The sequence below is a fragment of the Heptranchias perlo genome, chromosome 2, assembly GCF_035084215.1.
Source record: "Heptranchias perlo isolate sHepPer1 chromosome 2, sHepPer1.hap1, whole genome shotgun sequence".
Taxonomy (NCBI): domain Eukaryota; kingdom Metazoa; phylum Chordata; class Chondrichthyes; order Hexanchiformes; family Hexanchidae; genus Heptranchias; species Heptranchias perlo.
This window is the reverse complement of record NC_090326.1, coordinates 129,163,127-129,190,311: the sequence shown is the minus strand read 5'-3', so window position 1 is coordinate 129,190,311 and position 27,185 is coordinate 129,163,127. Positions and strand designations below refer to the sequence as shown.

The window sequence follows — 27,185 nt, the reverse complement described above, 5'->3', positions numbered from 1 at the left end:
GTACTGAATAGGAGACATGTACTCAGTTTGGCAGGATGTGACAAGTATTGTTCCCGGAGATCTATTCTCCGCCTCAACTTTTCACCATATTTATTAATGACTTGGATGAAGGAATGCAGAGTTGTATATCCAAGTTTGCAGAGGACACTAAATTAGATGGGACAGTAAGTAGTGCAGATGAGAGCAGGAAGTTGCAAAGGGACAAAGACAGACCAAGTGAATGTGCAAAACTGTGACAGATGGAGTTCAATGTGGGCAAGTGTGAAGTCATCCACTTTGGACCTAAGAAAGATAAATCGGAGTATTTTCTAAATGGTGACAAACTAGGTACTGTAGAACAAAGAGATTTGGAAGTCCAAGATACACAAATCATTTAAAACTAGTAGACAGGTACAAAAAGCAATTATATCGGCTAATGGAATGTTGGCCTTTGTCTCTAGGGGGCTGGAATACAAAGGGGATGAAATTATGCTCAGTTGTATAGAGCCTCATCAGACCCCATTTGGAGTACTGTGTTCAGCTTTGGCACTGCACCTCAGGAAGGATATATTGGCCTTGTAGGGGGTGCAGCACTAGAATGATACCAGGGCTAAAAGGGTTAAATTATGTGCACAGGTTGCACAAACTTGGCTTGTATTCCTTTGAGTATAGAAGATTGAGGGGTAATCTGTGAGGTGTTTAAATGTTAAATGGATTCAATAGGGTAGATACAGAGAAACTATTTCCTCTGGTGGTGGAATCAAGAACGAGGGGACATAATCTATCTGGCACAGGCACAATGGGCCGAATGGCCTCCTTCTGTGTTGTATCATTCTATGATTCTATAATTTTAGAATTCGAGCTAGGCCATTTAGGAGGGAAATCAGGAAGCACTTTTTTATGCAAAGGGTGGTAGAAATCTGGAATTCTCTCCCCAAAAGTCTGTGGATGTTGGGTCAACTGGAGCTTCCAAGACTGAGATCAATAGATTTTTGTTAGGGAAGAGTATCAAGGGATAGGGTAAATGGAGTTGAGGTATAGATCAGCCATGATCTAATTGAATGGCTGAGCAGGCTCGAGGAGTTGAATGGCCTATTCCTGTTCCTATGTATTACAAACTTTCTCTGTCTCACCTTTTTTCGAGTTGCACAGCAATTTTGAGTCTGAGCCCAAAATCCCAACTCATGCTCAGGGTTCTTACATTTTTAAGCAGTACAAATCACATCACCAAGGATGTTGACTGGTGTAGAAGTTGAGCATATTGTCCTTTCACTTCTGGGACCCAAGTTTAAATTCAGCAGAACCTGTTGACTGCAAAGATCCTACGTAACGTTAAGTTTGAGGACTCCAAACCTCGTGGCATGTGGACGCAGCCCCATAATACAATCTGTCCAGAACGTGGAGCATATTGGCAAAAGTCAGCTGGAGCCAGAGATGGAATAATTCACACTGATGCAATGGGGGTGTTCTTCTGAGATTGGGATTAAGGCACCTTGTTAGACCATTGTAGATGGACCTTGAGGGCCTGAAATCTAGAGTCCTGTTGTGCTGGCACAGTGCAGTGGAGCAGAACTCCCAGCTGTCCATACATATGGCCATTGACCCCATTCCAAATTGCGGGGCTGGGGTCATTGACTAGATCAGGGCAGGTACCCATTCCGGTCAGAGCACAAAGGCGGCTTTGCCAGTCTACCAGCAGATGGCGAAGCAACCCACAACCGTTCTGCTAGCCGAAGAAAAAATAAGGCAAGTCATTTTTTAAGCTCCTAAATGAGTCATACAGCATTTAAATAAATGTAACTGATGCCCTCTGGGCGAGGTCGAGGGCCTATCCAAAGATCCCAACAGCAGTTCCAATGAGGCCATAAAATGGGGGAAATGGGCAGAATTTGCAGGGTAGCCTAGGAACTTGCCTGATGTGGGGGTGGGCAGAAGATGTGCCTTCTTCCTCCCTTACTGGAATTTAAGGTGGCACTTTGGACAGGGTAGAATCTCAGCAGAACCAGGTTCAGCCCCAAATTCTTACCCCTACCTTCCCTACCGGAATTCTCCTTTTCCACCCTCTTCCAACTTAGTCTGCATCTGATCATGACCCACTTGACAGTGATTCATGCTAACACTGGGGCCTTGAAATTATGGTGTGCAAATATTAGCTTGAAACTTCAGTATAAAACTCTTTTGTGGACAATTTAACGAGGCTTTAACCCATTTAAAATAAAACTGCTGACGAAAGAATTTTAGACATATTAAGTATTTGTATGCTAATGTTCACACAGGTAATTTCAATGTTTGAGTGTGCAAAATTGATAATTGTTCCATTCCTTAGCACTGATAGTCCTCATCTTAATGAACACCAAAATTTACAGGACAAAATCTGGATGATGACACTCAGAGTATCAAGTAGGCATAGCATTAATAATAAAAATGCTTACCTAGCATTGCTGGAATTAGCAGTTGTTAGATTTGCTAGAGCTAGGGCTGCAGCCTCTCTCATTTCTGCATTGTCACTAGTCAGTAGCTGAACCAGGCAAAGAATACCTTCTGCAAACAATATTTTAGAAATCTAGTTTCAATTTTACACACATGCAGTTGTCTATTAGAGCATTTACTGTTCATAGAAAAACAATTTAACCTTTGAATAATGTTGTATCATTCATACTTACCTTCGTTTCTGAAACACTCTTTGCTGGCTACATCTTCACACATAACTGAGACTGCTTCACAAGCAGCTATTCTGACTCCATCATTGTTGATTCCCAAAAGCATTACCAGTGCTTTTTCCACACCTTCTTCATGGAAAATGTGTCTAGTTTCACCTTATTTCATTAAAAGACAAATTAACGTGAAGGAAAGTTTCAAAACAAAAAAGCCATATGTATGGAGAATTCTTCGTACATCTAATAACTGTAATAACAAATGAAAAGTATGAGAAAGAGACTGAGTTAATGAAGGACCGTTAAATGTTCAAGAATCACATATTCTTGTTTATTTGATACCTTGCATCACTCTCATTTCACTGACATGTAATTTTTGTACAAGCCAGTAGATGGTGCATAACTTAATAAAATCAATAGCAAAGATGCTCAGCAACAGCTATCATTCTGCCATATCTCCACTATAATAATATGACTTGTTTTTCTGGCTATATCCCTCCATGCTAACTCCTTCAGGTCTGAAATTTCTGCACACTTAGCAAAAGATGAGCATGTTGTCTACTATCTGCATTTACTGTAATGATATTTAATAAACTTTACTGAATGATATTAAGGAAATTAAAACAATGTACGTCACACAAAGAGCATTTCTTGACTGCAGAGTAGCATTCTTTAAATGAAGGCATACAACTGTGTATATACTGGCCAGAATTTCCTGTTAATCAAACTTCCTTGAAAACCTGCGGTAATACAAACACGGTCAGTAAAGGTTCACTGTGAACATCGTGCACCAACAGCACAAACCATACAGGCGTCTGCAATAAAAACCATTGACTGGCCAAAACAAAGTGAAAATGAACAATACATATACCTATAAAAAATAGCATTCTCTGGTGCAATTTCAAGGCAGTAATGTCAACTTGGAGTTTAGATGATAGTTACAACCCACAGCTTATGATGTCAGATGGAATGCTTGATTAAATTATCTGCAATCACTCCCAAATATCCATTATTCTGAAAATTATAGGGCAAAATTACCACCATCTTTGCAATTAGGATCCTACAGGCTTATTTCCAATCAAAACAAAATCGTAATATAAACATATGTTACTTGTTGAGGACAGGGAGCCATGGGGCCCAATTTTCAAATTATTTACTACTCCACAGGATTGCTTGCAAAACATATTTTTTTCTGCAAATGGTCCTCAGGGAGTTAATATAGTTGCACAATATTTTCAGCCTTATTGTCTGCCGGAACTCAAAGTACTTGCTCGTTAGCTAAAGCGGCAGATTGTTGTAAATGTAGAAAACAAAGATGTTTTTTGAAACACAGATGTTGCTCTATGGCCCTCTATTTTATGTGACATAATTAAATTGTAACATGCCCACATTAGAGGACATTTGGCAACACTGTATATTGATCTTGCTGGAGACCTATGTAGTAATGTAAAGTGTTAGTTACATTTCTTTTGCGATTTTATAGTTCCTCTGCAAAAACTGTCATAATACTTAAAATAAATGATCATTGGCTTAATAAATAAATTTACAATAGGTTAATAAGTAGAAATCTAAACGAGTGGAACATAAATTTGGGCTAGGTGAAAATTAGAAGATTCTTTCCAGCTTTGACTAATTTAATGTGCAGAAAGAAACATGTTTTGCCCAAAATATTATCCACATGGCTTTAAATTACAAATTTGAGCTCCATCCATGGATCTGACAGGCCAGAAACTGTTGTAACACAGTAATAAGACTCACCACACAAATTTTCAGAGCTGGTATCCTGCTCAAATTGGGACTGGGCTTGGCTCAGATACCTTGAAGTTAGTTACATTTAACTGCATTTTTAAAAAAAACTTTCTTTCAATGGGGGTTATTTTGGGTAGGTTTTCCTCCTGTTCTGTATTTTTAGTTTCACTTTTATCTCTCTGGCCTGATACCACTGCAACAATAGTCACAGCTCCTGGTCTCAGGCTGCTTACAATATCCCCTATAACTGGCTTAAGGAACTGGCCAGGCATGACTTTCTGCTTTTATTTTCCTTCCTTTCTAGTAGGAACTGCCAATCTCTACTCAGCACCTTCAAAGTCAATACAGCTCAGAGTAAGAACTGAGTAGTAAGGGACTCAATCCTGACTCTGTAGTACTGTGTTAGCATATTAACATTCATCCTCACCAAGCTGTTGCCTCTCCCTCCTCTGTATCTTCCTACCTGGGGGAATTCTCCAAAATTAGCTGCCACTCCTGTTGCCACCCCATTTATAATGAAGTCAATTCTACTTATACAACTGCGCTTGTATAAGATTGTACATGTGAATAACTGGGGATGGAACCATTCTCATCCCCAATACCAGGGAAAGGTCATACAAATCAGTAATAATAAAAGCATTTTGCTTCCCTGTATGAGTCAGGAAGGGGCACTATAGCTGTCCAGGCTATTGGCAGCAATGTTTTCTCACTACCTCTATCTCCAGTAATAGCATTTACGCTAATTTCTGAAATGGTGCTGCTGCCGGAGACTCGGCTGAAAATCATCCACTTTGACAATGGATGCTGGCTCCGTTGGCAGGAACACTGCTTTATTTACTTTGAATTTGCTGCTAAATTCAAAAGTGTCATCAGCAGCCAATCACTAATATAAATATAGTATTGAATTGACTTCGCAGAGGGAGAAGGCTCACATGTAAGTCAGCTATTTCAGCCACCTTCTTAGAGACAATTTCACTTCTAGCAGTCTGAATAGAATTAAACAAAATATGGCTGAAATTGGAAAGGAATTATGACACTGCTAATGGACTGCATGGAGATTGAGAGGACGATCTGAAAGGTTAATGAAAAGCTAGATGACAAGAGTTACTAGCAGATAAACACAGAACAAAAGGAGCTTGTTAATGAATAAAATTCAGCTGATCCTGTTAGGGAATCAATCTACTCTGCAATGGCAAGAACAAAAACAACTTCTATTTATATAGCAATGTTAACGCAGAAGAACATTCCAAGGCATATCACAAAAGTGTAATCTGACAAAAATGGACACCAAGCCATAGAAGCAGAGGTGACTAAAGTTTGATCAAATAGGTGGGTTTTAAGGACGGTCTTAAAAGGTCTCGAGGGGTATGGGGAGAGAGCGGGAATATGGTATTGAGATCGAGGATCAGCCATGATCATATTGAATGGCGGAGCAGGCTCGAAGGGCCGAATGGCCTACTCCTGCTTCTATTTTCTATGTTTCTAAAAGGAGGAGTGGGAGGTGGAGAGATTAAGAGGTTTAACGAGGGAATTTCAGAGTGTAGGACCTAGACGATTGAAGGCACGGCCGCCAAAGGTGGGATGAAGTGTGGGGGGTGGGAATGCACAAGAGGCAAGAGTCAGGGGAACAGAGAGTTCTCAGGGATTATAGCTGGAAAGGTTACGGAGATAGGGAGGAGCAAGGCCATGAAGGGATTTAAACACAAGAATCTGAATTTTGAATTTGAGGCATTGGAGACTGGGAACCAATATAGATCAGGGAGTTCAGGTGAGTGGGACTTAGTGTGGGAAAGAATATGGGAAAAAAAGTTTTGGATGAACTGAAATTTATGGAGGGTGGAGGATGGTTGGCCAGCTGGAGAGCATTGGAATAGTCGAGTCTGGATGTCACAAAGAACAACTTGCATTTATATAGCACCTTTAACGTAAAAAAACATCTGAAGGCGCTACACAGAGGTATAGTCTGACAAAATTGGACACAGAGCCAAAGGAGGAGATATTATGAAAAGTGACCAAAAGCTTGGTCAAATAGTTGGATTTTAAGGAGGGTCTTAAAGAAGGAGAGGAAGGTGAAAGGCTGAGGGGTTTAGGAAGGGAAGTCCAGAACATGTGGCCCAGTCAGCTGAAGGCAGAGCTGCCAATGGTTCGGGAAGGCAGGGAGGGATGCTGCACAAGAGGCCAGAGTCAGATGAACGCAGAGTTCTGGGAGGGTTTGTAGGCTTGAGGCATGAGGCAATGAAAAGATTTAAACATGTGGATGAGAATTTTAAATTGGCAGCGTTTGAGGACTAAAAGCCAATGTAGGTCAGCAAGTACAGGAGTGATGGGTGAGTAGGGACTTGGGCGCAGGATAGGATATGGGCAGCAGAGATTTGGATAAACTGAAGTTCACTGAGGATGGCAGGCCAGTCAGGATAGCATTGGAATAGTTGTGTGTAGAGGTAACAAATGCATGGATGAGTGTTTCAGCAGCAGATGGGCTGCGGTAGGGTGGAGGGTGTTGTTATGGAGGCGGAAGTAGACTGCCTTTGTGATGGAGAGGATATGGGACAGAAGTTTAGCTTGGCATCGAATAGGATGCCAAGACTGCTAACTGTCTGGTTTAACATGAGACAGTGGCTGGGGAGGGGATGCAATCAGTGCCAAGGGTACAGAGCTTGTGGCAGGGGCAGATGATGATCTCTTTGTCTATCCAATGTTTAACTGGAGGAAATTCTGGATCATCCAAGACTGGATGTCAGACATATGGACTGACAGCACAAAGTCAGTGGAGGGGTCAAGAGAGGTGATGGAGAGATAGAGCTGGGTGTTATCAGCGTACGTGTGAAAGCTGACCCCATGTTTGCAATGACCTTGTCAAGGGGCAAGATATAGACAAGAAAGAAGAGAGGGCCAAGGATAAGACTTTGCGGAACTCCAGTGGTGACAGTGCGGGGGATGAAAGTGAAACTATTGCTGGAGATACTCTGATTGGATAGATAAGAGTGGAACCATGTGAGGGCAGCGTCACTGAGTTGGACAATGGAGGACAGGCGTTGGAGGAGGATGGCATGGTCCACTGTGTCAAAGGCTGCAGAGAGGTTGAGAAGAATGGTCACAGTCACAGAGGTTGTCATTTATGACTTTGATTAAGGCTGTTTCAGTGCTGTGGCAGGGGTGGAGACCTTATTGAAGAGATTTGAACATTGAGTAGCAGAAGGATGAGTTTGGGAGGCAACAACATGTTCAAGGGCTTTAGAGATGAAATGGAGGTTAGAGATGGGGCAACAGTTTACAAGGACAGAGGGAACAAGGATAGGTTTGTTGAGAGGGGTGAAGACAGCAGTTTTGAAAGGAAGGGGTACCTGAGGATATCAACTAACATACGGACCAGGAAGGGAAGTTGGGTGGTCAGCAGTTTAGAGGGAATGGGGTCAAGGGAGCAGGAGGAGGGTCTCATGGACAAAATGAGCTCAGAGAGGGTATGAGGGGAGAAACTAGACATGCGTTTAGAGCTTGGGCAAAGGGGGGTCTTGGGGGAAGGGGGGGATGCAGCAGAGGCAGCTGGTATCAATCTTCGCAACAAAAGACCCTGAGCTCCTCACACTTGGTATTGGAGGTGAGGGTGGAGAGGCAGGAGGGAGCGCTGGATGTGCAGAAAATAAGCAGGGGGTTATCTTCCCTGTCCAGCATGATCCTGGAGTAGTCACTGGCTTAGTCAGAGGAGTGTGAGACCCGATAGTGCTTGATATGGTCCAGCCAGATCTGGGGATAGACGGCTAAACCAGTTGTGTGCTAGATATGATAAAGTCTGCATCCCTTGAACTTGAGGGAGTGAAGAGGGGGGGCCATACTAGGAGGGAATGACCAGGATTCAAGAGAGTAAGGGTTTTAAGAGGTGCCCGCATGCAGCAAGATCTGGACAACATCCAGGCTTGGGCTGATAAGTGGCAAGTAACATTCGCGCCAGACAAGTGCCAGGCAATGACCATCTCCAACAAGAGAGAGTCTAACTACCTCCCCTTGACATTCAACGGCATTACCATCGCCGAATCCCCCATCATCAACATCCTGGGGCTCACCATTGACCAGAAACTTAACTGGACAAACCACATAAATACTGTGGTTACAAGGGCAGGTCAGAGGCTGGGTATTGTGCAGCGAGTGACTCACCTCCTGACTCCCCAAAGCCTTTCCACCATCTACAAGGCACAAGTCAGGAGTGTGATGGAATACTCTCCACTTGCCTGGATGAGTGCAGCTCCCACACTCAAGAAGCTCAACACCATCCAGGACAAAGCAGCCTGCTTGATTGGTACCCCATCCACCACCCTAAACATTCACTCCCTTCACCACCGACGCACAGTGGCTGCAGTGTGTACCAGCCACAGGATGCACTGCAGCAACTCGCCAAGGCTTCTTCGACAGCACCTCCCAAACCCGCGACCTCTACCACCTAGAAGGACAAGGGCAGCAGGCACATGGGAACAACACTATCTGTATGTTCCCCTCCAAGTCACACACCATCCCAAGTTGGAAATATATCGCCGTTCCTTCATCGTCGCTGGGTCAAAATCCTGGAACTCCCTTCCTAACAGCACTGTGGGAGAACCTTCACCACACGGACTGCAGCGGGTCATGAAGGCAGCTCATCACCACCTTCTCAAGGGCAATTAGGGATGGGCAATAAATGCTGGCCTTGATAGCGATGCCCACATCCCATGAACAAATAAAAAAAAGGCATTAAAGGTAGAGAAAAGGATGCAGGTGAGCAGATCGACAGCTGAAAAAGTATCGTGGCGAATGGAGTGCCAGAGGGAGTTCAAATTGCAGTTGTAAGTGACTTGGGAGACTCTTTATTCCTGGAGTGAACGCAGAGTAAATGTGGTTGGAGGATGTAGGGGAATGTGGGTGATGAAGGGTACAAGTAGTGGTTAGAGATGGCCATGTCTGTGATCAAGGCCATTGGAGTAAAGAGGCCACATAAGATGGCATGGTCAAGTGCAATGAATATGGGTAGTAGAGTTTATGTGGAGGGAGATGTTAAGTGAGGACAGAAGGCCAGTGAAATCAGAGGAGAGAGAACAAGGTGAGTTGAGATGATTGAAATCATTGAGGATGAGGATTCACTCAGCCAAAGGTTGAAGGAGAAAAGGAGGAAGAATATCTTGGTGGGAAACTCGGGTTGGGGCTGAGGGTTGGTTGGTAGACAATGAGAATTTTAAGAGAGAGGTGAGTGGTGGAACAAGGTGAGGTGCTCGAAGGAGGAGATGGTACTGAAGTAAAAGGGGGAAAGAGACCAAGGTGTGATTCGATGATAAGGGCCACAAAGTCACCATGCCTGGTTTCTGGAGGCAGATGGTGGCAAGTATAGCCAGGCGGGTAGGAGTCAGTAGGGGGGGGAAGGTGTCGCCATCCATGATACAAGTTTCCGTCGAAACCATAATGTCAATGCAAACATAGGAACAGAAATAGGCCATTCAGCCCCAAGAGCTAAGCGATTCCACAGCCAGCGGATCAGATCAAAGCTCTGCAGTCCTGCCACATCCAGTCGTGAATGGTGGTGGACAATTAAACAACTAACGGGAGGAGGAAGCTCTGTAAACATCCCCATCCTCAATGATGGCAGAGACCAGCACGTGAGTGCAAAAGACAAGGCTGAAGCGTTTGCAACCAGCTTCAGCCAGAAGTGCCGAGTAGATGATCCATCTCGGCCTCCACCCGATAGCACCACCATCACAGAAGCCAGTCTTCAGCCAATTCGATTCACTCCACGTGATATCAAGAAATGGGTGAGTGCACTGGATACAACAAAGGCTATGGGCCTCGACAACGTCCTGGCTGTAGTGCTGAAGACTTGTGCTCCAGAACGAGCCGCGCCTCTAGCCAAACTGTTCCAGTACAGCTACAACACTGGCATCTACCCGACAATGTGGAAAACTGCCCAGGGATGTCCTGTCCACAAAATCAGGACAAATCCAATCCGGCCAATTACTGCCCCATCAGTCACAATGTCCCATCAGTCACCCTAATCTCCAACATCAGCAAAGTGATGGAAGGTGTCGTCGACAGTGTTATCAAGCGGCACTTACTCACCAACAACCTGCTCACCGATGCTCAGTTTGGGTTCACCAGGACCACTCGGCTCCAGATCTCATTACAGCCTTGATCCAAACATGGACAAGAGAGCTGAATTCCAGAGGTGAGGTGAGAGTGACTGCCCTCGACATCAAGGCAGCATGTGTCCGAGTGTGGCACCAAGGAGCTCTAGTAAAATTGAAGTCAATGGGAATCAGGGGGAAAACTCTCCAGTGGCTGGAGTCATACCTAGCACAAAGGAAGATGGTAGTGGTTGTTGGAGGCCAATCATCTCAGCCCCAGGGCATTGCTGCAGGAGTTCCTCAGGGCAGTGTCCTAGGCCCAACCATCTTCAGCTGCTTCATCAATGAATTTCGCTCCATCATAAGTTCAGAAATGGGGATGTTCGCTGACGATTGCACAGTGTTCAGTTCCATTCGCAACCCCTCAGGTAATGAAGCAGTCCGTGCCCGCATGCAGCAAGACCTGGACAAAATCCAGGATTGGGCTCATAAGTGGCAAGTAACATTCGTGCCAGACATGTGCCAGGCAGTGACCATCTCCAACAAGAGAGAGTCTAACCACCTCCCCTTGACATTCAACGGCATTACCATCGCCAAATCCCCCATCAACATCCTGGGGGTCACCATTGACCAGAAACTGAACTGGACCAGCCACATAAATACTCTGGCTACAAGAGCAGGTCAGAGGCTGGGTATTGTGCAGCGAGTGACTCACCTCCTGACTCCCCAAAGCCTTTCCGCCATCTACAAGGCACAAGTCAGGAGTGTGATGGAATATTCTCCACTTGCCTGGATGAGTGCAGCTCCAACAACACTCAAGAAGCTCGGCACCATCCAGGACAAAGCAGCCCGCTTGATTGGCACCCCATTCACCACCCTAACCATTCACTCCCTTCACCACTGGCGCACCATGGCTGCTGTGTGTACCATCCACAGGATGCACTGCAGCAATTCGCCAAGACTTCTTCGACAGCACCTCCCAAACCCGCAACCTCTACCACCTAGAAAGACAAGGGCAGTAGGCACATGGGAACAACACCACCTGTACGTTCCCCTCCAAGTCACACACCATCCCAACTTGGAAATATATCGCCGTTCCTTCATCGTCGCTGGGTCAAAATCCTGGAACTCCCTACCTAACAGTGCTGTGGGAGAACCTTCACCACACGGACTGCTGCGGTTCAAGGCGGCGGCTCATCACCACCTTCTCATGGGCAATTAGGGATGGGCAATAAATGCTGGCCTTGCCAGCGACGCCCACATCCCATGAACAAATTTTTAAAATGCCCCTAGAGCCTGTTCTGCCATTCAATTAGATCATGGCTGATCTGTACCCCAACTACATTCTACCGCCTTTTCTCCATAGCCCATGACACCCTTACGTAACAAAAATCTATTGATCTCAGTCTTGTAAGTTTCAGCATCCACAGCCTTTTGGGGGAAGAGTTCCAGATTTCCACCACCCTTTGTGTGGAAAAGTACTTGCTGATTTCACAAAGTGGCCTAGCACTAATTGTACGATTATACCCCCTTGTTCTGGCTTCTCCCACCAGAGGAAATAGTTTCTCTGTTATCTACCCTATTAAATCTCTATCATTCCCAATAAGATGGAAGAATGAAAAGTGTTATGACTGAATAACAGGAAGGGAATGAGGCATGAGATAGAGCCAAGGGAAAAAGGGAGATCGAAGTAATAGGTTCAGGTCCAGAACGGTAGCCAAAATGTACATGTGAATGGTCAGAGGGAATTCAGGTTACATCCAAAGGTTAGGAGAGAGGTGTCCTGGTTGTAAACTGGGGATATGGAGGAGTCAATATGAGAAAGTCGAAGTTAAAGTCTGCTATCCTGTGGTGGAATGAAGTTGACGTAGACTGGGTGGAGTCAGCTTGGAAGATCGACGAACCAGTATCCAGGTTAGGAAACAGTCGTGGAGAGGGAGTGAATCCAGGAGCTGTTTGAGGAGCAGTGTATCGGTAGGTGCATTACTACAGGTTATCCATCCAGGTGGAAAAGGATGCAGACCTCTATTTTTGCAGGAGCAGTTTGCAAACTCAGCCCATCACTGGCATCGGCTGCGTGGAAACCTGTGTATCCACCAACAGAAAAAATCAGATCTTCACATCTGTGCAAATGTAAGCTTTTCTTCTCAGAGGTCGAAGACTGAAAAATGTATAAACACATTTTTTTTTAGTTAATAGGAGTAACTACATTGCTTTGAAAATCCTTTCCTCTACAGTACTATTCTCCTTTAATTGTGTGGATGTCAGCAACAGCAGCTTATTATTAGTCCCTTGTTATTTGTAATACAGGATTTCTATATAACATTGCTACCGAGGAAGAGGTAGGTAATTCAGAATGATACCGGGGTTTAGAGAGTTAAATTATGAGGGCAGGTTGCATAAACTTGGCTTGTATTCCCTTGAGTTTGGAAGATTGAGGGGTGATCTGATCGAGGTGTTTAAAATGTTAAAAGGATTTAATAGGGTAAATACAGAGAAACTATTTCCCCTGATGGAGGAATCAAGAACAAGGAGTTATAATCTTAAAATTAGAGATAGACCATTCAGAAGCGAAATCAGTAAACACTTTTTCACACAAAGGGTAGTAGAAATCTGGAAATCTCTCCCCCAAAAGGCTGTAGATGCTGGAAAAATTGGAACTTTCAAGACAGAGATGGATAGATTTTTGTTAGGTAAGAATATCAAGGGATATGGAGCTAAGGCTGGTAAATGGAGTTGAGGTGCAGATCAGCCATGACTGAATTGAATAGCGGAGCAGGCTTGAGGGGCTTAATGTGGCACTCCACTGGCAATACTGCAGTTAGTAGCTGTTTTTTTTTCTCCCAAAGCAATTGAACCTAGAGGAACTGATACTTTGTGGACTGGTACCACGAGTGGCTCTGCTTCCTCAGTTTAAAAATGGCAGCAGCATACAAGTATGATAGTATTTAAAATAAGATTTGAGTATTCATTCTTTAACATCTCATTTGACACCATGCTGCAGAATAAAAATGATTTAGCACTGTGATAACATGAGCAAATTCTTAGCAAGAAATGTTACAGCAACAGAAATAGAAAGGGGAAAAAAAGAAAAAAGATAAGAGCTGCTGCTGGTGTTCACAAAATGGTTAACCATAACCAGGGCCACAGGTACCTTCTTGGAACTTGTGTCAGTTTCTGGACTTTTCCTGAATGAACAGGAAGCACTCGTCATACTTAGTGAACAGTGCACATTCTGATTTCTTGTGGTACACATCCAATCACAAACCCTGTGTGTTGAGGGAAGAAATTGCATGGAATTGCATTAAAATTTTCAACCCTAGTTTCAAGGGACTTTTGGAAATATAGTATACAGTTCCAGCCAGGCTGACAGTGGCCACTGGTCACCACTTCAAAAGGTGCTTGCAAAACTTTAATTTAATGCAAGTTATTGATTCATCACCTATCTGTCTAACTTTTCATTAAAATTGTCTACCTTTAAGCTATTTATTGTACAGTAGTCTTTTCAAGTACATCATTAAATATCTGTGAAATAGATCAAATCATCAGTGATTTTGGTAAAATAGGTTTTTAATATACTGACAAGAGAAAGTGAATTGCAAGAATAAAGTAAAGGCTTGATTCTATTTCTCTTGTTGTACTCAGAATGTTTTTAGGTCATGAAGACAAATTGTACAGTGTACAAATGTTAAATTGTGTGCTGCCCTGAAACATACATTAGCAGCAGCACACAACTAAGTAGAAGGGAGGAGGCAGTAGGATTGTGGTAAGTGAGGCGCTGTCATCATTTTATTGTAAGTTAGGGAGTGCAGCAGCCTGAGCCCATGATGCACATAAGACCAAACAGGGTCACTGCTCAAATGGACAATTAGCATTGAAGTACCAAAAAGTTTTAAAAAGGAGCATGCAAGAGATTTCCCATCCAGTGGGCAGCACGTTCCAAAAATCCCTGTGCAAATTTATATGTCTTCAATACTTCCCATCGGTAATTATATATTTTTCACCCAAAAATCTGCAATACAATATTACATGTATCAGTGAAGGCAGACAAAAAATAGACAGCACTATTTGCATGATATCAACCTGGAGTTTTAAGAAATATTTTTGATCTTTTAGTTTTACCACAAAATAATAACCTATAGAAACTTTCAATTGCTCCAATTTAGGTAATAATCCATCTTAAATGTATCTTAAAAAATTAAGTTCTGACATACTGTTACGAGCTGATCTTGTTATTGCTTTAGTTGCGTGCTTCTGCGCCTCTGGAGCAGTGGACGTAGCTGCAAATAACAAAAACTTTTCCAGGGCTCCTGATTCGCGGATCAACATCACATTCTCTACCTCTTCGAGACAGTTTGCCAGTACAAGCAATGCATCTGCATGAAGATCACTAAATTCCTGGGGAGAGAAAAAACATTAAAACTGGTATTAAGAATATTAGCAGAGTTGTCCAAAAATGATTAAATATGGTTAAATATTCTTGACATCAGCATAAAATTGTGAAACATAAGTTTTTGGAGTCTGAATAACAGAAACACAGAATTCCTTTGAATCAAGCAAAGTAAACTCCACCAGCAACAATGATCACCTATAACTGGAAGTGAATTGTCATTGCATGACATAATTCCATACTGTGCCCACTGGTCATGGAAAATAGCCAGTGAGCTGGTATGCTCCACAGCAAATTTCATAAGAATCCTTTTTTAAATGGGCCAGTGAATTGTAATTTTATGCCTCACCTGAAAAGGGTAACACCACTAAATTTGAAAAAGGGGTTGTACACCCAACCACATGATAAAAAGATCCAATTTTAGATAGACTGGTTTAAGTTTTTTTTATTCGTTCATAGGATGTGGGCATCGCTGGCAAGGCCAGCATTTATTGCCCATCCCTAATTGCCCTTGAGAAGGTGGTGGTGAGTCGCCTTCTTGAACCGCTGCAGTCTGTGTGGTGAAGGTACTCCCACAGTGCTGTTAGGAAGGGAGTACCAGGATTTTGAGCCAGCGACAATGAAGGAACGGCGATATATTTCCAAGTCGGGATAGTGTGTGACTTGGAGGGGAATGTGCAGGTGGTGTTGTTCCCATGTGCCTGCTGTCCTTGTCCTTCTAGGTGGTAGAGGTCGCGGGTTTGGGAGGTGCTGTCGAAGAAGCCTTGGCGAGTTGCTGCACTGTATCCTGTGGATGGTACACACTGCAGCCACTGTGCGCCGGTGGTGAAGGGAGTGAATGTTTAGGGTGATGGATGGGGTGCCAATCAAGCAGGCTGCTTTGTCCTGGATGGTGTCGAGCATCTTGAGTGTTGTTGGAGCTGCACTCATCCAGGCAAGTGGAGAGTATTCCATCACGCTCCTGACTTGTGCCTTGTAGATGGTGGAAAGGCTCTGGGGAGTCAGGAGGTGAGTTACTCACCACAGAATACCCAACTCTGACCTGCCCTTGTAGCAACAGAGTTTATATGGCTGGTCCAGTTAAGTTTCTGGTCAATGGTGACCCCCAGGATGTTGATGGTGGGGGATTCAGCGATGGTAATGCCGTTGAATGTCATGGGGAGGTGGTTAGACTCTCTCTTGTTGGAGATGGTCATTGCCTGGCACTTGTCTGGCGCGAATGTTACTTGCCACTTATCAGCTCAAGCCTGGATGTTGTCCAGGTCTTGCTGCATGCAGGCATGGACTGCTTCAATATCTGAGGGTTGCGAATGGAACTGAACACTGTGCAATCATCAGCGAACATCCCCATTTCTGACCTTATGATGGAGGGAAGGTCATTGATGAAGCAGCTGAAGATGGTTGGGCCTAGGACACTGCCATGAGGAACTCCTGCAGCAATGTCCTGGGGCTGAGATGATTGGCCTTCAACAACCACTACCATCTTCCTTTGTGCTAGGTATGACTCCAGCCACTGGAGAGTTTTCCCCCTGATTCCCATTGACTTCAATTTTACTAGGGCTCCTTGGTGCCACACTCGGTCAAATGCTGCCTTGATGTCGAGGGCAGTCACTCTCACCTCACCTCTGGAATTTAGCTCTTTTGTCCATGTTTGGATCAAGGCTGTAACGAGGTCTGGAGCTGAGTGGTCCTAGCGGAACCCTAACTGAGCATCGGTGAGCAGGTTATTGGTGAGTTAGTGCCGCTTGATACCACTGTCGACGACACCTTCCATCACTTTACTGATGATTGAGAGTAGGCTGATGGGGCGGTAATTGGCTGAATTGGATTTGTCCTGCTTTTTGTGGACAGGACATACCTGGGCAATTTTCCACATTGTTGGGTAGATGCCATTGTTGTAGCTGTACTGGAACAGTTTGGCTAGAGGCGCAGCTAGTTCTGGAGCACAAGTGTTCAGCACTACAGCCGGGATGCTGTCGGGACCCATAGCCATTGCTGTATCCAGTGCACTCAGCCGTTTCTTAATATCACGTAGAGTGAATCGAATTGGCTGAAGACAGGCTTCCGTGATGGTAGGGATATCAGGAGGAGGCTGAGGTGGATCATCCACTCGGCACTTCTGGCTGAAGATGGTTGCAAACACTTCAGCCTTGTCTTTTGCACTCATGTGCTTGACTCTGCCATAATTGAAGATGAGGATATTTACAGAGCCTCCTCCTCCTCCTGTTAGTTGTTTAATTGTCCACCACCATTCACGACTGGATGTGGCAGGACTGCAGAGCTTTGATCTGATCCGTTGGTTGTGGAATCGCTTAGCTCTGTCTATAGCATGTTGCTTCCGCTGTTTAGCATGCATGTCGTCCTGAGTTGTAGCTTCACCAGGTTGGCACCTCATTTTTAGGTACGCCAGGTGCTGCTCCTGGCATGCTCTTCTACATTCCTCATTGAACCAGGGTTGATCCCCTGGCTTGTTGGTAATGATAGAGTGAGGAATATGCCAGGCCATGAGGTTGCAAATTGTGCTGGAATGCAATTCTGCTGCTGCTGATGACCCACAGCGCCTCATGGATGCCCAGTTTTGAGCTGCTAGATCTGTTCTGAATCTATCCAATTTAGCACCGTGATAGTGCCACACAACACGTTGGATGGTGTCCTCAGTGCGAAGACAGGACTTCATCTCCACGCGGACTGTGCAGTGGTCTCTCCTACCAATACTGTCATGGACAGATGCATCTGCGAAAGCTAGATTGGTAAGGACGAGGTCAAGTAGGTTTTTCCCTCGTGTTGGTTCGCTCACCACCTGCCGCAGATCCAGTCTGGCAGCTATGTCCTTCAGGGCTCGGCCAGCTCGGTCATTAGTGGTGCTACCAAGCCACTCTTTGTGATGGACATTGAAGTCCCCCACCCAGAGTACATTCTGTGCCCGTGCTACCCTCAGTGCTTCCTCCAAGTGGTGTTCAACATGGAGGAGGACTGATTCATCAGCTGAGGGAGGGCAGTAGGTGGTAATTAGCAGGAGGTTTCCTTGCCCATGTTTGACCTGATGCCATGAGATTTCATGGGGTCTGGAGTCAATGTTGAGGACTCCCAGGGCCACTCCCTCCTGACTGTATATCACTGTACCGCCACCTCTGGTGGGTCTGTCCTGCAAATTATGCAGGCAAGTATACCCAGCCCAACGTGTCCAGAATCAAGTACCTCGCTTAAGAGGGCAACATCACTAAAATTTCAGTGAGTTTTTATTGGGTTGGCCCACCCAAACTAATTTTCCAAGCAAATGTAACAAAATTAACTCAAAATGGCAAAACCCAAGGAAATTAAAACAAAATGTTATACTTTGTGCAACAATCATGGAAGGTGTTCAGAAAGCCAGTTGATACCGCAGTAGATTATATAAGGATTCTAGTTTGTGATGGGCTAGTTTAATTCAGCTCCACAGGGACAAAGGGGAAGGTTTAAACTAGAGTGGCAGGGGGATGGGAACCTGAGCGGGGAGTCAGAAGGGAATAAAATTGAGAGCAGCAAGAGAGGGGAAGACCCAGGGGAAATCTACAATACAAATAGTACAAACAGTTGTTCAAAAACAAGTGAAAGGGAAAAGCGTAGAGCAGCGGAAAGAACGTGTACTTTAGGCACGACAGAAAAAATAAAAACTAGAAGGCGTAAGGCGATTAACCCAGCATCAAAGCTGTGGCAGGGGGTTGGGAACCTGAGCAGGGAGACAGAGGAAAGCGTGTCAGGAAGGGACAGAAGGTATGGAGTAAAAGGTAAAGTGTTAAAAAAGGAAAAAGCAGGAACTAAGTGTCACAAAACATATTTGAAAGTTCTTTATCTGAATGCACGTAGCATTCGTAACAAAATGGACGAGTTAACGGCACAAATAACTACGTATGGGTATAATCTTGTGGCCATTACAGAAACATGGCTGCAGGGTGACAACGACTGGGAATTAAATATGCCAGGTTATTTAACAATCAGGAAGGACAGGCAGGAAGGAAGGGGAGGTGGAGTGGCTATGTTAGTAAAGGAAGGAATCACTGTAATACAGAGAAATGATATTGGGATAAAGGATCAGGATAATGAAACAGTTTGGGTAGAGATAAGGAATAATAAGGGGAAAAAAACACTAGTGGGCGTAGTATATAGGCCTCCTAATAGATGCAACTCTGCTGGAAGAAGTATTAATCAGGAAATAGTCAGGGCATGTAATAAGGGAACAGCTATAATTATGGGGGATTTTAACTATCATATTAACTGGACAAATCAAATTGGGCAGGGGAGCCTTGAGGAAGAGTTTATTGAGTGTATTAGGGATGGATTTCTTGAGCAGTATGTAACTGATCCTACAAGGGGGCAAGCAACCTTGGACCTGGTCCTGTGTAATGAGCCAGGATTAATTAATAATGTCCTAGTTAAGGATCCCCTTGGAATGAGTGACCATAACATGGTTACATTCCATATCCAATTAGAGGGTGAGAAGGTTGGTTCTCAAACAAGCGTACTGAGCTTGAATAAAGGAGACTATGATGGTATGAGAGCGGAATTGATTAAAGTGGACTGGGAAAATAGATTAAAGGGTAAGACGGTACATGAGCAGTGGTGTTCATTCAAGGAGTTATTTTACAACTTTCAAAAAAAAAATATTCCACTGAGGAAAATAGGGTGTAAAAGAAATGACAGCCATCCGTGGCTAAGTAAAGAAATTAAGAATAGTATCCGACTAAAAACAAGGACATATAAGGTAGCCAAACTTAGTGCGAGGATAGAAGATTGGGAAGTCTTCAAAAGACAGCAAAAAGTAACTGAAGGATTGATTAAGAAAGGGAAGATAGATTATGAAAATAAATTAGCAAAAAATATAAAAACAGATAGCAAGAGTTTCTATAGTTATATAAAAAGAAAGAGGGTGGCTAAGGCAAACGTAGGTCGCTTAGAGGATGAGACCGGGAAATTAATGGTGGGAAACATGGAAATGGCAAAAATGCTGAACAAATATTTTGTTTCAGTCTTTACGGTAGAGGACACTAAGAATATCCCAACACTGGACAAACAGGGGGCTTTAGGGGGGGAGGAGCTAAATACGATTAAAATCACTAAGGAATTGGTACTCAGTAAAATAATGGGACTCAAGGCGGATAAATCCCCTGGACCTGATGGCTTACATCCGAGGGTCTTGAGGGAAGTGGCAGTAGGGATTGTGGATGATTTGGTAATAATTTTCCAAAATTCTCTGGACTCGGCAAAGGTCCCGGCAGATTGGAAAACTGCTAATGTAACACCCTTATTTAAAAAGGGTAGTAGGCAGAAGGCTGGAAATTATAGACCAGTTAGCCTAACATCTGTGGTGGCTAAAATTTTGGAATCTATTATCAAGGAGACCGTAGCGGAACATTTGGATAAACATAATTTAATAGGACAAAGTCAGCATGGCTTTACGAAGGGGAAGTCATGTCTGACAAATTTGCTTGAGTTCTTTGAGGACATAACGTACAGGGTGGATAAAGGGGAACCAGTGGACGTAGTGTATTTAGACTTCCAGAAGGCATTCGACAAGGTGCCACATAAAAGATTATTGCTCAAGATAAAGAATCACTGGATTGGGGGTAATATTCTGGCATGGGTGGAGGATTGGTTATCTAACAGGAAGCAGAAAGTTGGGATTAACGGTTCATTCTCGGACTGGCAACCAGTAGCCAGTGGTGTTTCGCAGGGGTCGGAGCTGGGTCCCCAACTCTTTACAATCTATATTAATGATTTGGAGGAGGGGACCAAGTGTAACATATCAAAGTTTGCAGATGATACAAAGATGGGAGGGAAAGTGGAGAGTGAGGAGGACATAAAAAACCTACAGGGGGATATAGACAGGCTGGGTGAGTGGGCGGAGATTTGGCAGATGCAATACAATATTGGAAAATGTGAGGTTATGCACTTTGGCAGGAAAAATCAGAGAGCAAGTTATTATCTTAAAGGCGAGAAACTGGAAAGTACTGCAGTACAAAGGGATCTGGGGGTCCTAGTGCAAGAAGATCAAAAAGTTAGTATGCAGGTGCAGCAGGTGATCAAGAAGGCCAACGGAATGTTGGCTTTTATTGCTCGGGGGATAGAATATAAAAACAGGGAGGTATTGCTGCAGTTATATAAGGTATTGGTAAGACCGCACCTGGAATACTGCATACAGTTTTGGTCTCCATACTTAAGAAAAGACATACTTGCTCTCGAGGCAGTACAAAGAAGGTTCACTCGGTTAATCCCGGGGATGAGGGGGCGGACATATGAGGAGAGGTTGAGTAGATTGGGACTCTACTCATTGGAGTTCAGAAGAATGAGAGGCGATCTTATTGAAACATATAAGATTGTGAAGGGGCTTGATCGGGTCGATGCAGTAATGATGTTCCCAAGGATGGGTGAAACTAGAACTAGGGGGCATAATCTTAGAATAAGGGGCTGCTCTTTCAAAACTGAGATGAGGAGAAACTTCTTCACTCAGAGGGTAGTAGGTCTGTGGAATTTGCTGCCCCAGGAAGCTGTGGAAGCTACATCATTAAATAAATTTAAAACGGAAATCGACAGTTTCCTAGAAGTAAAGGGAATTAGGGGTTACGGGGAGCGGGCAGGAAATTGGACATGAATTTAGATTTGAGGTTAGGATCAGATCAGGCATGATCTTATTAAATGGCGGAGCAGGCTCGAGGGGCCGATTGGCCTACTCCTGCTCCTATTTCTTATGTTCTTACGTTCTTAAAGGCAAGTATCTCCTTTAAAAAGACAATACCAGTAAAATTTCCAGGAAGAGGGTCAGCCCTCCCAAACTGATTTTTAATATAAAAACTATCTAAAATAACAGAATTAAATCAAAACAATATCAGGGAAAATAAAAACAAAACTTTCACATGGTAATTACTAGTTATGAAAGGATTTACTGAAATACAGGGCCAGGCAAGCTTATTCCAACAGGCAATCAAGTGCTTCCTCTTCGAGACAACATTGCTAAAACTTCAAGGGTGGGGTTAAACCTTCCAAACAGATTTTCTCATAAAAATAAATGAAATACCAAACTAAATCAAAAGGGTATGGTTGGGGAAATACAGAACAAAAATGTGTGTGCTTACCAGTCATTCCGGTTATCCAGCAAACCAACAGACACCACAGCAGACTGTTTAAGGATCTTATTTTGAGACAGGCCTGCCAAAATGTACAGGCAGACAAGCCCATCCCTACATGGACACAATCAAGTGGCTTCCCTTAAAGAGGTGACAAAATAAAGTTTCTAGGATTGAGTTGGCCTACTCAAACTGATTTTGTTAAAACAAAAATAATAAATAAAAACAGTAAGGTCATGGGCAATTGAAACAAAAACTCCAGAGGTTTGCTCAATTTATCTTTTGAGACAGAGAGAAACTTTAAAGAACTTTTCTTCAGCAGATTAAATGGATAGGGTAAATGTCCACAATAGATGGCGCATCAGCTTAACTTCCCCTTTTCTGAATAGAATATGAACAAATTTTGAAGCTTCGTTTTATGTCTAAAAATCAGTAATCGTATAGACTATATAATAAAAAGAAAATTGAAAAATCATTTTATAATTCATTTATATTTGTACTTGCAGTGACTACTTCAGACCCATTTGACCACAGATGGAGGAAAGAACTCTAGTGCAACGACCTGTTCTGCTTTTAGGAGAAATGGGATCGATGGGCCACATATCATTTGTTTTGTTCCATGCTTTCTTGTGTTGTATGTTTTTATATTTTATGTTCTCCTCTTTACTGGTATGAAGTTACATGCAAAATCATAAGTTTCGATTTGACACCAGTATTGATGCAATAAAATATGTGGATGGCTCATGAGGGGGCCCCCTCGTGATCTGCTAGACATTTCTCCCGACGGCAAGAGGTGACTTCATGTCATTGCACTAGGGTTCTTTCCTCCATCTGTGGTCAAATGGGTCTGCAGTAGTCACTCCAAGTACAAATATAAATGAATTATAAAATGGTCTTTCACTTTTCTTTTTATTATATACTCTATACGATTACTGATTGTTAGACATATAACGAAATTTAAAAATTTGTTCATATTCTATTCAGAATAGGGGAAGTTAAGCTGATGCGCCATCTCACTTCAAGTGCATATGGCATTGCTAAATGAATTCCTAATGTGGTGTCTAACTACACTACTATTTTCCATAAAGGCATATTGTTTTATCATATTGTTTTGTTTGAGTGGGTGCAGAAGACCATAAAACATTTTGGAAAAGAATTTTGAGCGAACAGTAGCAGTTTATATGGGACATATAGAATCAAATTAATTTTACGTTGTTGCCACAAGACAAAAGATACTGATTTCCATTTATATGTAATATTGTATGTTGATCATTATAGTAATGACTACCATAAATCTCAGTTGCTCAAGAAAGAATGAGACTACTTTCACGACTGCATCACATTATTGACAGCTGGATCAAACACTAAGCACATTTATCCTATATACAATAGTTTAGTGCATAGATTTTATTACCGGCGTATCAAGAACTTGTAGAAGGTTTTCATGGCCTTCATTCTGACACACTGCCATTCTGCCTTCTGCATCATTAGACATGGTTATTAGGGTTTGCAGTGCCAAGTGCTGGATGACAGGATATTCAGAGTTCATTAACTCCAGCACAGGAGAAATACCATTCAGTTCATTAATTGCAGCATGACTCTGAAAGTCCTAGAACAGTAAAATAATCTCCATGATTTTAATTCACTGTTGAACAAAGGTTTTTTAAAAAACTACAAATTTCACCTTATTTATGTGAAACCTAATAACATACATACTAAATTAAAATCAAAATACTGCGGATGCTGGAAATCTGAAATAAAAACAGAAAATGCTGGAAATACTCAGCAAGTCAGGCAGCATCTGTGGAGAAAGAAAAAGAGTTAACGTTTCAGGTCGATGAACTTGTGTCAGAACTGGAAGAAGTTGAAGATTTAGCAGTTATTAAGTAATAGAGAGCCGGGGTGGGGCGGGGTGGGAAGAACAAAAGGGAAGATCTCTGATAAAGTGGAGGGCAGGAGTGATTAAATGACAAAAAGGATGATGATGGTACAAGACAAGGAGAGTAATAATGGGACAAGTAAAGAAACAAAAGATGGGTGTAGAGGAGCTGTAAACGGCAACATCAGAACCATTACCAGCGCCTGTTGTCCTAAAAAATGGGAGCAGTGGTTATGATCTGAAGTTATTAAAATCAATGTTGAGTTCAGAAGGTTGTAAAATGCCTAATCGAAAGATGAGGTGTTGTTCCTCGCACTTCCGTTGAGCTTCATTGGAACAGTGTAAGATGCCGAGGATAGAGAGGTCAGAATGGGAGAGGGGCTTGCGGACTGAGTGGAGGTGTTCAGCAAAGGGATCACCCAGTCTGCATTTGGTCTCCCCAATATAGAGACGCATTATGAGCAGTGAATACAGTATACTAAATTGAAAGAAGTACAAGTAAATCGCTTTTCACTTGGAAGGAGTATTCGGGCCCTGGATGGTGGGAAGGGAGGAGGTGAAAGGGCAGGTATTGCATCTCCTGTGTTCACACGGGGAAGGTGCCGTGGGAAGGAGAGCAGGTATTGGGGGTGATGGAAGAGTGGACCAGGGTGTCGCGGAGGGAGCGGTCCCTTCGGAATGCTGAAAGGGGAGGGGAAGATGTGCTTGGTGGTGGCAGAAATGGTGGAGGATGATACGTTGAAGGTGGAGGCCGGTGGGGTGGAAGGTGAGGATGAGGGGGACCCTATCATGGTTCTGGGAGAGAGGGGAAGAGGTGAAGGCAGAAGTGTGGGAAATTTCCCACATTTTCCATACTTCTGCCCTCACCCTCCCTCCCAGAAACATGATAGGGCCCCCTTGTCCTCATTTTCAACTTCTTCCAGTTCTAACGAAAGTTCATCGACCTGAAACGTTAACACTGTTTCTTTCTCCACAGATGCTGCCCGACTTGCTGAGTATTTCCAGCATTATCTGTTTTTATAACTGTACATACTCTATGTGTTCGAATTTAAAACTGCACACTTGTATCCCTCAATTATTAAAAGTCATACATTATTATTATTATTTTTAGTTCAATTTCGTGGCCATCAATGACAGTAAGATATGTTATTAAAAAATCTAGTATTGCTAAGAGTACAAAGTGAAAAAATAAATTACAATAACTTGCTGTCACCTGTTGTAGCTTGAAAGGAGCCCATGGCATAAAAGTTGAGGGCCACGGTGACCTTGACAGCCACAGGCAGTGCTGTCCATGCCCCGGTTTGAAGCTGCCAATAACTTGGTAGTCTCAGAAAGATGGCTATTGTTGGAGATGGAAATGTCACATTGATGAGTGATTGGAGAAAGACACTTCTGGGTCAGTGTAAAAGGATACTGGTCTAGAAATTCGGCCGTGTAGTACCCATTATTCGAGCGGTAAGCGGCCAACTTTGTCCCCAATACGGCAGCAGGATGCATGCGCGCTTTGGCAGCCAGAAGTGTGCTGTGTGCCATATTGGTACAGGGGGTTGTGCTGGCGGCAGGAGCGCAAGCTGACAACATTCTAAGCTCAGCATAATGTTTGTAAATTAGGGTCTTGCTTCTTGCAGGACCTGTTTTCCATTTCGACTGCCCCTGCTGACCTCGCACAGCACAACTTGGCACTTACCGACATGAAGGCCTGTTCATCAGCATTATTTAAAAGCATCATGCAGAACTTGCAGGTAAGTTGCTAGTTTATTATTTCTGGCTACTGCTTGAATTCAAGGTGTTTGTTGCTGTGTTCTATCACTTTGTCCGCATCGCCTTCAAGAGAGGTTGTGCTGCTCTTGCACTATTGTTGCTCGTTGCCTCACAAATAGTCTGGTGGAGACATGGGTGGTCTCCTAGGGTGGCCTTTGGGGCTCGAGGACAAGGGGGAACAGCAAGGAAGACACCACAGAGCAGGAGAATCTGCCAGAAGCAGGAGGAGGAGAAGGGCGGCACTGAACAGGAGGCCATATCCACAGAGGGTCTTGAGGGAGCAATTTTCCTACATTAACTTTACTGAGGAGCAATATGCGAGGTGCCTTCACTTCAACAAGGTGACTGCCAACTGAGCTAGGTCACCTGCTGCAGCCACAACCGAGCTTCAAACCAGGGCATGGACAGCACTGCCTCGGCTGTCAAGGTCACCATGGCCCTCAACTTTTATGCCACGGGCTCCTTTCAAGCTACAACAGGTGACAGCAACATCTCATAATTCGCAGAATAGCGATGTATCAGGGAAGTCATCGAGGCTCTTTATGCCAGGAGAAACACCTACATCTCCTTCCTATTGACAGAGTGAAGCAGAATGAGAGAGCGCTAGGTTTAATCAAACAAAAGGGATTCCACTCCCTCAGCATACAGCTGGTTTGTGACCACCGGCACCACATAATGCAGGTCTGTGCCTGCTATCCCAGCAGCAGTCATGACTCTTTCCCTCCGTGAAAGTCCTCTGTGCTGCCTTTATTCCAACCAGCCTGCCAAGTTACAGGCTTGGGCGACAAGCGCTATCCCCTCCGAATATGGCTCATGAATCTAGTCAGGAACCCGCGCACAAAAGCAGAGCACACTTACAATGAGACACATACTGCCACAAGGAACATCACTGAGCAAACAATCAGCATGCTCAAGCAATGCTTCTGCTGCCTGGATCGTTCCAGTGGAGCTTTACAGTACGTCCTTGAGCGGTTATCCAGATTTGACGTCACCTACTGCATGTTCCACAACTTCGCAATCATGAAGGACCAGTGCTTACCACCTGCTGGGCAGCAACAAGTACAGGAAGAGTAGGAAGAGGATGAAGGGGAAGAGGAGGAAAGGCAGCAACCATGAGAGCCCCTATCTGCCGAAGCTCAGAGACAAACTTGAGGAGCGCTTCAATTAAATCAGCCCTCCAATTCACCAACAGTCCAACAATCCTTACCGCCATCCGTAGCCTTTTTACACTCCAACTTATGGGTCTTTCCCTCACTTAACTACAAAGGTAAATACCAACACCGAATCCAGATCAAAAAGCAAATTTATCAAACAAATCATGTCAGTACTGGCAAAAAAAAATGACTAATCACCCTTTAGTGCCTGTCTTGTGTGCTTACTTTCTTATCCTGGTGCTCCTACGAGGTGCTTCCCCAGCAGCTACAACTTGGGAGATTGATGGCTGCTGAGATTCCATTGAGGATACTTCAGATGGCCTTGGAGGATGACCTCAAGCAACTTTGGGTCTAGAGGGCCCGACTGCAGACTCGGCACAGCTGCAGCAGTCTGGGCTGGCTGGCTGAATGGCACCAGCAAGGGCAATGGCGGAGTGTC

At 43.8% G+C, this 27,185-nt stretch overlaps 1 protein-coding gene across 1 annotated transcript in view; it reads right to left on the bottom strand.

Annotated features, from left to right (window-relative positions):
- armc3 (armadillo repeat containing 3) overlaps positions 1–27,185 on the bottom strand; it is a 138,394-nt gene that overhangs the window by 70,469 nt on the left and 40,740 nt on the right. Inside the window, exons 7-10 of the mRNA XM_068007120.1 lie at positions 23,367–23,561; positions 14,677–14,860; positions 2,643–2,795; positions 2,412–2,520 (exon numbers count right to left, since the gene is read on the bottom strand). Coding sequence (XP_067863221.1) covers positions 2,412–2,520; positions 2,643–2,795; positions 14,677–14,860; positions 23,367–23,561 — 641 coding nt within the window. The remainder of the gene's footprint in view (positions 1–2,411; positions 2,521–2,642; positions 2,796–14,676; positions 14,861–23,366; positions 23,562–27,185) is intronic.